General features: G+C 46.7%; 1 protein-coding gene across 2 annotated transcripts in view; it reads left to right on the forward strand.

Moving 5' to 3' along the window:
- Positions 1 to 12,367, forward strand: part of HBS1L (HBS1 like translational GTPase) — a 498,888-nt gene that overhangs the window by 46,044 nt on the left and 440,477 nt on the right. For both annotated transcript variants that reach the window (XM_085611611.1, XM_085611612.1), the window contains exon 2: positions 6,130 to 6,195. In XM_085611611.1, the coding sequence (XP_085467737.1) occupies positions 6,130 to 6,195 (66 nt within the window). The remainder of the gene's footprint in view (positions 1 to 6,129; positions 6,196 to 12,367) is intronic.

A 12,367-nucleotide genomic window follows, 5' to 3' on the forward strand; every position in this document is an offset into this window, starting at 1 on the left:
TCTCTCGCTCTTTTTGCCTCTCTCGCTCTTTTTGTCTCTCTCGCTCTTTTTGTCTCTCTCGCTCTTTTTGTCTCTCTCGCTCTTTTTGTCTCTCTCGCTCTTTTTGTCTCTCTCGCTCTTTTTGTCTCTGTCTCATGCATTCGCTCTCATGCATTCGCTCTCTCTCTCTTCATTGTGGGAGCTGGTACGCAGGCCCATGGCCCCCACTTGGTAAATATAGTGGCTTGTTAAGCACAGGACTCGGGGCTACGGTTCAGTCTGTGCCTTGACTAAACAGTACCTGCGTTGACGTAAGCTGCGAATGGGGGTGATTTTAACCAATATTTTTTGTTTGTTTGTCAGTCACTCGTTATTCAATGTCAGATGTCCAGGGAGGTGATTGCTGACCTCGAAGCCCTGACAAATTTGCCGCAAAGACATGCAGGCAATGAAAAGCGTTGGCCTTCCTTGAAACGGGTTACAACATGCTGTGTTTTTAGTATTGAGCGAACTCACGCTTAGGATTAAAAAGGGTGTAACCATATACGTGAGTTTTAGCTCAATTTTATTGCTATTTGAGACATTCTGTCTCGTGTTTTTCACGGGGTCTTCATTTTCTTTTTGCTTTCTTTAGCGTGATATATTTATCACCTTTTACACCTCTTGACACTTTTCTTACTGGACACAAATTTCTTTTCTATATGAGAAAGTCACCGATGATAAAAATGTGGGCAAGCTGGTGAGAATCTGCCAGTAGCTCTTCTGGTGGTGCACACATGAGGTGCTTTCTTATTTTTCCACACATTTTTCTTTGTGGTACACATACACCTAATTGCTGAGGGTGTGTCGGTTTGCAAGTGATCTGACCTACATTCTTCTCTATTTTATAAAACCATTAGAAAGATGGGCACAGGGGACTGGATTAGACTGTATAACTGATGTAGCAGTGGTTTGGTTGAGGTAGAAACCCCCTATACCAGTCTTTCTTAGAGTAAATGGGTGTTGCCCGATGTTGCCTGATTTTTTTTTTTTTTTTTTGGTTTGAAAATGTATAAAAACCATGCCAAAACAAGTCCCGCATTGACAAAAACAAAATGCTGACCAACAATTTCAGACCTACTTGCTTTACCAATGCTTCTTTATTTTTGTGTTTCCCATAATCCTATTAAAACTGGTTACACTAATTTTCCATTATGAATAGTTTTGGGGAATACTAGCATATATAAACACATTTTGCTAAATGATGCTGCAAAGAAACGGTACCTAAAATGTTACAGTAGTTTAGAGAAATGTTTTTGCATTTTTTGGTGAACATTTTATTTTGAAATTATAGAATCATCAATCTTGCTTTCAAGCTTCTGCAAATATTTGCATCTAATCAGAAAGCATTCTGGGAGCAGTATACATAGCCTCATATTGCTAAACATTGAAAACGTGTGTACACATATTTATACTGGAACCACTGTCTGTAGTACAGTCCGAGCTTACAACATTTACTTAGGTTGCTCACCCTAATAATAAAGGTTTTGCATTAGTGAACCATCAATAAAAGTTTAAACAGCATTAACACATGGACACAAATATTACCTTGACTGCAGGCAATGCCTTTCCCTGATCCATAATGTGGTACTGTAAACTGGCAGCCAAAGGGTTTGTGCTGTAGGAGGTTGGGCCTACTTGTCCCAAGGGCAAAATACACATAAACTTAATGACCTTGATCCCAAACAATATGTTCCGGGTGTTGGGCTATAGGAATTCACATCCCTGATATGGCTATAGTGCTTTACAGTATTAAATCTTAAATTATACATCTGATCTTCAAAATAGACTTTCCTTGAGTCATTAAGCGTGGTGTAGTTGTTTTCCTTGGGTAGTCATATGATATATATTTAAAAAAAAAAAAAAAAAAATTTTGGGAAATTTTCTGTAAAGTGGCTCTGAACAAAGTCCACAAAGCAATCACAGATAAATTCAGGCAACTCCACCATGACCCCTGGCTGACCGCTCTATCACCCCTTCATGTCGGTATCGCCTGAGGTAGGGTCCTTGGTGCCCCTGTGGGCCCTGTCTGCCATGTTGTCCATATTGAGTGGGGTACTTAAGCCTGGTTGTTCTTGTCGGGTGAAATGCTTAAATCGCCTGTTAGTCCAGGATAGTCTCTCCATTTCCCCAATATCCTTTGGAATTTTGTGGGGCAGCCACAGCTCTCTGCCTGCATGCATTTGTTCATGCCCTCCCTCCACATATTTCTGGTGGGAGTGTATTCTCGCTCCTAAATTTTCTCCAGTCCCTTTTTGCCACCACAAAGCCCAACTGGCAGAACAATAGTTCTTTCCTCGGTATTCCCAGTGTAAGCATTTGGTGCTTCTTGGGGATAGCTGCCCCCATTACAGCTTCCAATTCGCTGTTGATTTGTCTCCAGTACTCTCCTACCCTCTGGCAACTCTAGAGAGTATGTATAGACGTGCCCTCTGCTGTACTACACCTAAGGCAGGTGGGGGTCTCTGCTCGCCCCATTTTGTACAATAGGGACCTATTGTAGCATACACTATGGAGGATGTTGAATTGAATTAATCTCAGTCTGCCTTTAATGGCCACTTCCCTGGGGTGCATCAGGGCCGCCTCCCAGTCGATATGTTCTAAGTCCCCCCCCACACCCATTTCCCATTTGTCCCAGAGTTTCCCGGGAGTATTGGGGGTGTTAAGTATGATGCTATACTGCTTGTGTTGAGTATGATGCTGTACAGCTGTGTAATCTCACACCCTAGGGCCCATCCTTCCAGTGGGCTATTCTTAAGGAGTTTCGGCTCCAAAACCGGGTCTTTTTTTCAAGGCATGCTTCACCTGTAGGTATGTATTTGAATCTTTGGGAAGGGGCAATGCATAATCCTGCTGCAGCACCTCAAATTATCTAAACTCAACCGCCCCTGCCTTCAAACACATCCCTCAATATATCTAAGCTTATCTGATCCCAATCTTTAAAGCTGGTTAGCCTGCTAGTGCCAACACCCCTCCTTTCAACAAAGGCATGGCCAAAGTAAGCCTCCCTCTCCATCTGGTAGTGTTGTCCCACACTCTGTGTGGGTCATTTTTGGTACTCTCCCTACGGTTTGCTATTCTGTACAACCCCTGACAGGTTATTCTCTGTGTGCCTCATCCCAGATCAGTATGCAGAGGATTGCGTCTATGTTGTCAAAACTATTTGTTAGGGATGTAGCATGGGTTATTTTGCAGCACATTGAGCAGTTTTGAGAGGGTGATCCTTTTGAAGAGGACATCCCTGCCCATGATAGGAGGAACTTGCGTCACCGTTCTAAATCTACCCAGAAGTCTCCCATGATACAGCCCAAGTTTAAGTCCAGAAGGGGTCCCTTGTCTGTCGTTATTTCAATTCCTAAGTATTTAAAGACCACCATCATCAGGTGGAAATCTCCGGTCACGGTATTCAGCCCCTCTTAGTTGGTAAAGGACCGATTTCTCCCAATTAATTCATAAACCGTAATATGTTTCGAAGTTATGGAATACTGATAGTATTGCTGAGATAGAAGACTCAGGATTCGCTAGATACATTAAGGCGTTGTTGGCTTAAAGTGATATCTTTTCCGGGTTGTTTCGTTTCTTCGGGAAAGCTCACTATGCCCACCACGCAGCACACCAGTGGCTCCAGGCAAAGTGCAAACATGTGGGTATACAGTGGGCATCCCTGTTGTTCCTTCCCCAAAGGAAATATCTCTGAAACCGTTCTGTTCACCTGCACTGCAGTGGTAGGCGCCTTATAGAGGTGGGCCAACCATGCACAAAACTTTAGGCTAAAGCCGGAACTGTATCCAGGTCCCGAGCAGCTATTGCCAGTCGATCAAATGCTTTCTCAGCATAGAGTGATATTCTTGCTTTGAGGTCCCTGTCTGTACTGAGTTTGTTTAGCTGAAGTCGTCTGAGATTTAATTGCGAAATTCGTCTTTGCATGAGCCCCGTTTGGTCAGCGTGGACCACTGAGGTTATCAGCCCGACCAACAGTCAAGCCAAGATATTCACTAGAATCTTACTCTCAGTATTCAACAGTGAGATAGGTCTGTATGAGGAGCATAAAGTATACATTAACAATAAGGATATTCCTTCTGTTCCATGTGCCCTTTGCTGCCACCCAGAAGCCCCCAGGGTCCACCCATCTCTTTTCTCCCTGAAGACTATTTTTCTGAGGATTGCACCCCTCCCTCCCCCCACCCCCACCCCCCCTCCCCCCTTGTGTATCCATGCACAATCAAGGTGTATCTGCCGCTATGCAAGTAGGTGTTCCCCAGCAGGTGGGTCTATTGCAGTAGTATGTGGACGGGGGTGTCTACGAATGTATTGTGTTCAAACCCCTCTTTGAATCTTACAGCCGAATCTGTTGAATCTCCACCAAAAGGTCTGTTGGTGGGATAGTCCCTCGGGTTCCTCATTAGTATTTGCTGTACCAACCCAAACACTGTTACCAGCGCTCCCTGTTGTCTCACATCTGCCCAAGATGTCTACTTATCTGCCCTGTGTGTCATGGGCAAACGTTCAAACGTTCTCGCTTCTGTTTAGTGAGCTCCTCACTATCTTCAGTGTCGGGGAAGTTGTCTCGGACGCCGTCCCTTGGGAAGCTGGACTCTTTGCCTCGATTCTCGCTCGTGACTGCTGCTGCCGATCCACGCACCGAGCATGGCGCCGCTGGCCCCATGGTGATCGGAGAGAGGAGTGCAGTCTCAGCTATTCTCGGGGCCTTTCTTCGATCCATTCCCACACCTGGCCCGAGTGGTCAAAAAAGAGGCTTGCACTCAGACAGCACCTTCAATTTGAACAGATATAGAAGCATGCATTTGATACCCATGGCCCGCTATTTCTGCTTCTCCTGTTCGTAGGTTTTTCTCTGCTGCTGCACCATCTTGCGTATAGTCTGAAAACCTGAAAAGACACCCACATTCCCTGTTCTAAGTCTCAGTTCTTGTTCCCTGGTGTGAGCTTTGTGACCGGCCTGAGAACTGTCTCAGGGAGGGCCTCACGCTGGACGTGGCCTACCTGCTGCATGCTGCACTCTCCCGATTCGCCAGACCCCTCAACAAGGTAAAACAGGGGAGGCATGTGGAGCCCATCGCTCATTTTTCTCCCTTGGCATCCGCCTAAAGAATTTAACTGGAGGTCTGTGGGCCAGGTGCTAGCCCCTTGGTCCCGGAGCCAGCCCCTTTGTCCTGGTGATCTCCTCGCCTCACACAGGCCGCTGACCACTGCGCACTCTCCTCGGGACCGGCATGCTGCCCTGAACCTAGAGGGGGAGTAAAAAGGTCCCGGTGCAGTTCAGGTGTTCCCTTGGGCCGCCGGCTTCTGCAGCAGCTAGGGCCAGGCCGCCATGCTACCGACAGTACTCTCTAGGTCCTCTACAGCCACCACCCCGCAGAGTCCCCCACCCAAGGGCTGCAGCTGATCTGCCACCTCCCGGGGGGTGCCCACCAGCTAAAACACAACCCGGAGCAGAGTTCAGCTGCTCGGCATCCTCATAGTAGGAAAGGGTGGTGCAGCCACCTAGTTAGATGGCATCTGCTATCTTGCGCTGTAAACCATGCCTCCTCTAATCATATGATATTTGACTTCTCAGTATGGTGGCATACTGAAGTATACAAAATGTGATGGATGGAAAACTTGAATTAATCTCAGCCACTGGTGATTACTTGGGGTCACATCCCAGTCCTTGTAGATGAGCCCTAATCAGGATGAAATTAGTTTTGGGTTGCTTGTGTTCCAGGTCAGGGAGGACCAGGCCTGGCAGTTTGCACTTGGTCAAGACTTATTTGCATATGATGGGTCCAAAGTGAGGTGACACAAACTGATATGTGGCACCAATTAATTACCCGTGGCTGAGAATAATTCAAGCATTCCATCCATCACTGTATCAGCAGGATCCATGAAAGGAATTTAGGCATCAAACACTTGTGTGCACCAAAATGATTTTCCTTTTTGCTTGCCCCTAGCCCCCTCTACCCGAAAACCTCTCCCAGATTACCTTGCTGAGAAAATTGTAGTTCAATGTCCCATTTTAATTTGAGGGAATAAGCCTTTGTACTATACTTTTTCTTCTTCGGTCACAATTTGGTATTTATGAACAGTAATCATGTTTGTTTTTCCTTTTAGATTTTGATGACGACGACTTGTATGGCCAGTCTGTGGAGGATGATTATTGCATATCACCAGCAACAGGTTAGTTTGTGGTGCATGTTGTATGTATAGGAGTGTTGTCAGTTTCTCAATTCCTCAATAAACTGTGTTGTACCTGTCTTTAGAGACCTCTTCGGCCATTTTGTTCAACGATGTGGCGGTCACTTCTTTATGTATTGCGTGATACTTTAGGCCTCATCTGGAATGTTGTGCTTAGCTCTCAAGTCCATGTCGGGCACACTGTTTGCAGTTCTAGCAGGCCATCAGTGGGATGTTCCTGGAGTATTGTCAGGTGCCTGCAGCATTGCCATTACAGATGAATAGGTAGCTGCTGGATGGATTGTACTGTTAAAGAATCTGTGGGTAATAAATAGGTGGATGGTATATGACTGGAGCATAAAGGTAAATAAAGGTTTCAACTTTACCATATATCCAGCACCCCATATTCCTAAAAAACAGAAAGAGTTGTCTTTTTGTCAGCCTCAGAATTACAATCACCAAAGTAGCTAATAAGGATAATCAAATCTTTCTATACATATTGAACTACAACTCTTCTTCCCCCATGATATTCAGCACATCCAGATTTCAGTGCTGCAAAACAAACCTTTCCAAAGGAATAAGGAATCCCCACTCCTCCATTGGCAAGAGCTGGAGTAACCCTATGAGGGTAGGTGACATCTGAAGATTGTTTCCCAGTTCCACATGAGCAGCTTTATACCTAGGTGAGGAACAAAAACGTGTTGAATGAGAGACATATGCACAGACTTCTACTTTTTTTAAATATATTTTTTAAGATGATGTGAGCAGACATCCTCCCAAAAAGGTTGTGTTTTGGTGTCTCTTGCTCCTCTTCTGGTCAGTCTCCACCTTCCATTACCATGTATGCCGCCTCCTTCAGCCCTATGCACAGGTATTTTTTATATATATATATATATATATATATATATATATATATATATATGCGCATCAACAGTAAAGCAGTGAGCTAGTGTGCTCTATATATTTTTTTTTAACACTTTATTAATCGTTTTCTTATGGTAACATACAGGCAACAGTATGAATACATTCATGGCATATCTGACAATTCAGTACATTCCAACCATCATCCCTCGCATCCCTTCCTCATTTCTTATTGAAGGTTCCCCATCGTGTCCTCGTTCAGTTAGTTGTGTGACCAATCACTGTGCCCATACCGGCACACCTTCAACGTTATCAGCTACTGGAAGGTAACCGCTTACGTGGCGTACACTGCTTTTGCCCGCCCCATGCCAAGTAGCAACCCTTTCCCCTCCTTCCCTCCCGCCAGGTGTTTTAAGTTGTGTGCTCTAGTGCCCCTCTTAGGTAACCTCTCCTGGACCCTCTACCCAGAGGTCCTATTCTGTACTCTCCCTCTGGACTCCTATTATCTGGATAGCACTCCCAAATCCTCTATCTCTATTCCACCATCTCCATGCACTTATATCAGGCTCCTTTAGGGTTCAGCCTCCTGCGAAGCCTCCTGCTGCACTTCTTCTGTGGCATCCTCTGGCTGCTTAAATTGTGCTACCAATGCCTCCCACGCCCTGGCTGCTTCTAATGACTTCTTGCTTCAATTTCGTCTGGCCTCCGTTAGACATACGGCCCCCTCATAGCTTGCCCAGCGCATAAACTCTCTCTTCCACCTATCTGTGTGGGGTCCTTCCCTTGCCTTCCAATGACTGGTGATGTCCCTTTTTGATAGTATAAGACCCAGGTCCTGAAATTTACTTGTGACTTTATTCCTAGAGGTGTGGGGGAATCTGTGCAACAGGCAGTATCCCGGAGCCATGATCACTTCCTTCTCGTCACTTCCGAATAAAGTTCAGTCACCTCCCTCCAGAATTTTCCTATTTCAGAGACAGCTCCAAAACATGTGGAGAAATTCCGCCCCCTCCTTCCCACAGCGGGGACAGGCCGCTGTCCCCGCGTTGAAGTGCCTGTTAATGCGCCCTGGGGTGAGATGTGCTCTATGAAATACATAGGAGTTCGCTAATTGGAATCTAGTATTTCTAGTGATCTTACTGAGTCGTTCGGTCAATTCCCCTCATACTTTTTCCTCTATAGGTTCCCCCAGGTCTTCTTCCCATCTCTGCTGTAATTCATTAAGAGCAGAGAGTGTTGCCCGACTAAGCCTCTTGTATAAGCAATGACCGCCTTGAATGTCCGTGCTGCCGATACCACATACTGGCACCCCTCAGCTAGAGGCGGTTCGGATAGCCCACTCCCCTATTATTGCGTATTGCTGCTGTTAAGGCAGTATGTAATAGAAAGTTTCCCCTCAGTATCTTGTATCCCTCACTAAATGTGTCAAAGGGCAGCAGGATTCCATCCTGGTATAGCATCCCAACTGTGGTTATCCCTGCTGTTGTCCAGGTCTTCAGTCTTCGCCAGTCCGCTCTATTTGGTAGTGGCATGCATAGCGCTAATGGAATATCCAGTGCATCTGTGCGCTTGGGTTTGGACCTCTGTAGGCTCCCAACCCAACATTTGCAAGTCACTCGTAGTTCTTTAGTAATTTCCCTTTCCTGAATGGGCAACCATAATTCTACTCTTGAGAGGACGTCCAGACTCAAGCGTCGGTCCCCCTGTTATGCAGTACCCCTTATCTGACTCGCAACCCATTTCATGAGCCATTGCAACTGGGCAGCTATATAGTAGTACTCAGTCTGGTGCTGCCAAACCCCCCCTCTGTTTTGGTCTCATTAATGTCTTTAGGGCTACCCTGCACCTCCCAGCACCCCACAGAAACTCCGTCACCATCGTCCAGAGATGTCAAACCCTCTCCGCTGGGATCCATACCGGTAGTACCCAGAAGAAATATAGGAGTCTCAGAGTGTCACCATTTTTAGGAGCGATATCCTACCAGTCAGTGATGAGGGGAGGGTCCCCCAAAACTTGAAACTGGCCTTTGTCCCCCTGATAGCTTTTCCCACATTGCTCTCTAAAAGATCTGCTCGATCATGATAGATTTGGACCCCCAAGAATGGGAGACATCTGCCTTCCCACTCTACACCATCTACCACCTGTGGTTTGCATCGTCCTTGCCTGGTAGAAAACTGTCACGACTAGCCCCAGTTTACCTTAAAGCCAGCTACTCTCTCCAGTGCAATCAGTAGTTCCCTGGCTCTGTCGAGATCTTCTCCCATGTTCCTAAGGAATAGCAGTAAGCCATCTGCATATAACGCTATATGATGGGTTCGTCCCTCCACCTCCAGCCCCTGATACATGTTTCCTGTCTTGGCTTTTACAGCCAGTGGCTCCATAGCCAGAGCGTACAGAAGGGGTGATGGGGGACACCACTGCCGTGTTCCCCTCTCCACCCCGTAGCTGTCCGATATGATCCTACCTGTCCTGACTCGGGCCTTAGAATCTGTATACAACAGGACCGTCCATGCCACAAAATGTGGTCCCTGTCTGAATGCACGCATCACCCTGAACCAGTACGGCCATTCAAGACTGTTGAATGCCTTCTCTGTCTACTGCAAAGATGACTGCCTTCTCTCTGCAATATGTGTCTGCTTCCAACACTCTCGACATCCTACGAACATTCATCGCCGTGTTCCAAGATGGTATAAACCTCGCTGGGTCCTTGTGTATATGATCTGTCATATATGACAATAGTCGTGTGGCTAGTATCTTCCTTAACCCCTTCGCTGCTAGGCCTTCCCACAGGAAACAGCGCAAAACGCAACGTGGACACACCTCAGTTTCACAGTGAAAAATGACCCTTTTTTGGCAAAGTGCCTAGCTGTAGTTTTTGAACCCTAGCTCTGCCGGCACCTAGGGAGACCTAGCAAACCTATACATTTTTTAAAACTAGACACCCAGTGGAATACAGGATGAGGTGACTCGACTGCCTCTCGCCAGGTTCTGTTACCCAGAATCCCTTGCAAACCAAAAGAATTGTCAAAATAAATCACATTTTCCACACATTTCTGTGGTGGAAAGTTCTGGAATCTGCATGGATCCACAAATTTCAACCCACCCCGCGTTCCCCAAAGTCTTCCGAGAAAAATGGTACCTCACTTGGGTGGGTAGGCCTAGTGCCCACGACAGGAAATGGCGCAAAATGCAACGTGGACACACCACAATTTCACCGTAAACTAGCATTGGCATTGCCAATAGGTCTCGCTTTTGGGACCTTATAAGTATTTAGTTATGCAGCACTATATCGTTGGTGCAACATCATCAACTGTTGCATGGCTAAATACTTATAAGGTACAAGGTTTAGCCATGCAACAGCTGATGTTGTTGCACAAAGGATATTGTGCTGCAAAACTAAATACTTATAAGGTCACAAAAGCAAGACCTATTGGCTATGCCAATGCTTTTATCAACTTGCAGGCATGTTTCATAACTCTTTAACTATTTCATCAGCTGAGAATTACACCCTGACTCGATACGGTCTGTATTAGGTAATTCCTAATTTAGGAGCTGCCTTGTTTACGAGTTCACTGTCAGGACACGCCTGCAGAAAAACCGAATAGGGAGGTGAAGGTGAGAGAAAGCGCTTTTGTGCCTGCGAAAGGATGCACATTGATTTGTAGTGAGTCACTTCGTGATTTGAGGCCAAGCGACGAGCGGCAATTTAGCTCGTACGTCAGTGCCAGTCATGGGAACCTTGCTCGAGGCAGCAGGAGGTGAAGATATCACGAAGGAATGAATATGTGCAGCTATGTCACCGCTTCTGTTGCGTAGAGGCAGAAACACTAAACGTTCCTCTTCTACAGAGCACCACTGACCGCCGGAGACCCACTGGAATGTTCTGTTAACGGTTGGCAGAACTGTTGTGCGGCTTATGTAAATACACCGATAACGTTTAACTTCTGCTGCTCAACTGCGGCGATGACTTAATAGAAAACTCGCTGCTCCAGTTAGGGTGTCGAAGACTGTTTTGTTAATTATTGCACATTGTGTGTTGCAAGAAAGGAAGTGTAGCCGGACGTTAAATTTAACTAGCCTGGGAGTTATGCGCGCGCGTGCAAAAAAGAAATTTTCAAAAAACCACGTGAGTGGTCAGCGAGTGTGTGTGTGTGTGTGTGTGTGTGTGTAAAAAGGATTTTTTTTTAAAAGCACGCGTGTGGTGTGCGCGCAGCAGCATCAAAAGTGAAAGTGATCGCGCTCCAGATGGCGCCTGATCGGGCACTGAAAGCTGGCGGCGCTAGGCCAGCAAAAGCTGTGGTAGCACTTTTAAAATCCCGTTACTAAATGTCTCGCAGAGCAGCCCATGCGCTGGCTCAGGCGAGACCTAAGAATGACCTTTTTTGGCACATTTCTGAAAACTAGACACCCGGGAATTTCAGGGAGGTATGGCTTAGCGTTTCCTTACCCAGAATCCCCTGCAAACCTAATTTAGCTGAAAAAAAATCACTTTTTTCGCACATTGTTTGTGTGGGAAAGTTGTGACATCACCGGACTGACGCAAATTTCCTACCACCCAGCGTTCCCCCAGGTCTCCTGATAAAAATGGTGCCTCACTCGTGTGGGAGGCCCAAGTACCCGTAACAGGCAAGGGCCCAAAACTTAGTGAGGCGGCATCAAAGTTGCCTATCACAAAACAACCTGGTTTTGCAAGGCGGGTCACCTAGGTTTTTGGCCCCGTGCTCGGCCATCTAGGGAAACCTACCAAACCCACACATTTCTGAAAACTAGACACCCAGGGGATTCCAGGGAGGTATGGCTTGTGTGGATCCCCCAAAGCTTCCTTACCCAGAATCCCCTGCAAACCTCAATTTTAGCTGAAAAAAATCACTTTTTTCACACATGTGCTTTCCCCCCCCCCCACCCCCCCCAGGGGGGCAGATTGGGGGCAGGAAGGCTGGAATGCTGTAATTTGTGCGGGGGAGGGGGTGGGGGCATGGGCATGCCTGTCTGTTTTGGGCAGCTCCCACCCTAATTCAAATTTGCCCCAAATAAATCCCTGGCGACAAGTGGGCTTTTTGCTACTGCCCCCATCTGCCCCCCGGGGGGGGGGGGGGCAGAAAGGCTGTAATGGTGGCGGGGGGTGGGAGTATTGCCGTGCCCGTTTCGGGCAGCCCCCACCCTAAAAAAAAAGCACCCCAAAAAATCCCTGGGGTTTAGTGGGCTTTCTGCCCCCCCTCCCCAAGCAGGGATCCACTAAAGGCTCATTTCAGTATCGGTTTCTGTGCAATGAGGGCAGCGCGATGTGCGCGCTGATCTTCATGGCACAGAAACC

This window comes from Triturus cristatus, chromosome 6 (genome assembly GCF_964204655.1).
Source record: "Triturus cristatus chromosome 6, aTriCri1.1, whole genome shotgun sequence".
Taxonomy (NCBI): Eukaryota; Metazoa; Chordata; class Amphibia; order Caudata; family Salamandridae; genus Triturus; species Triturus cristatus.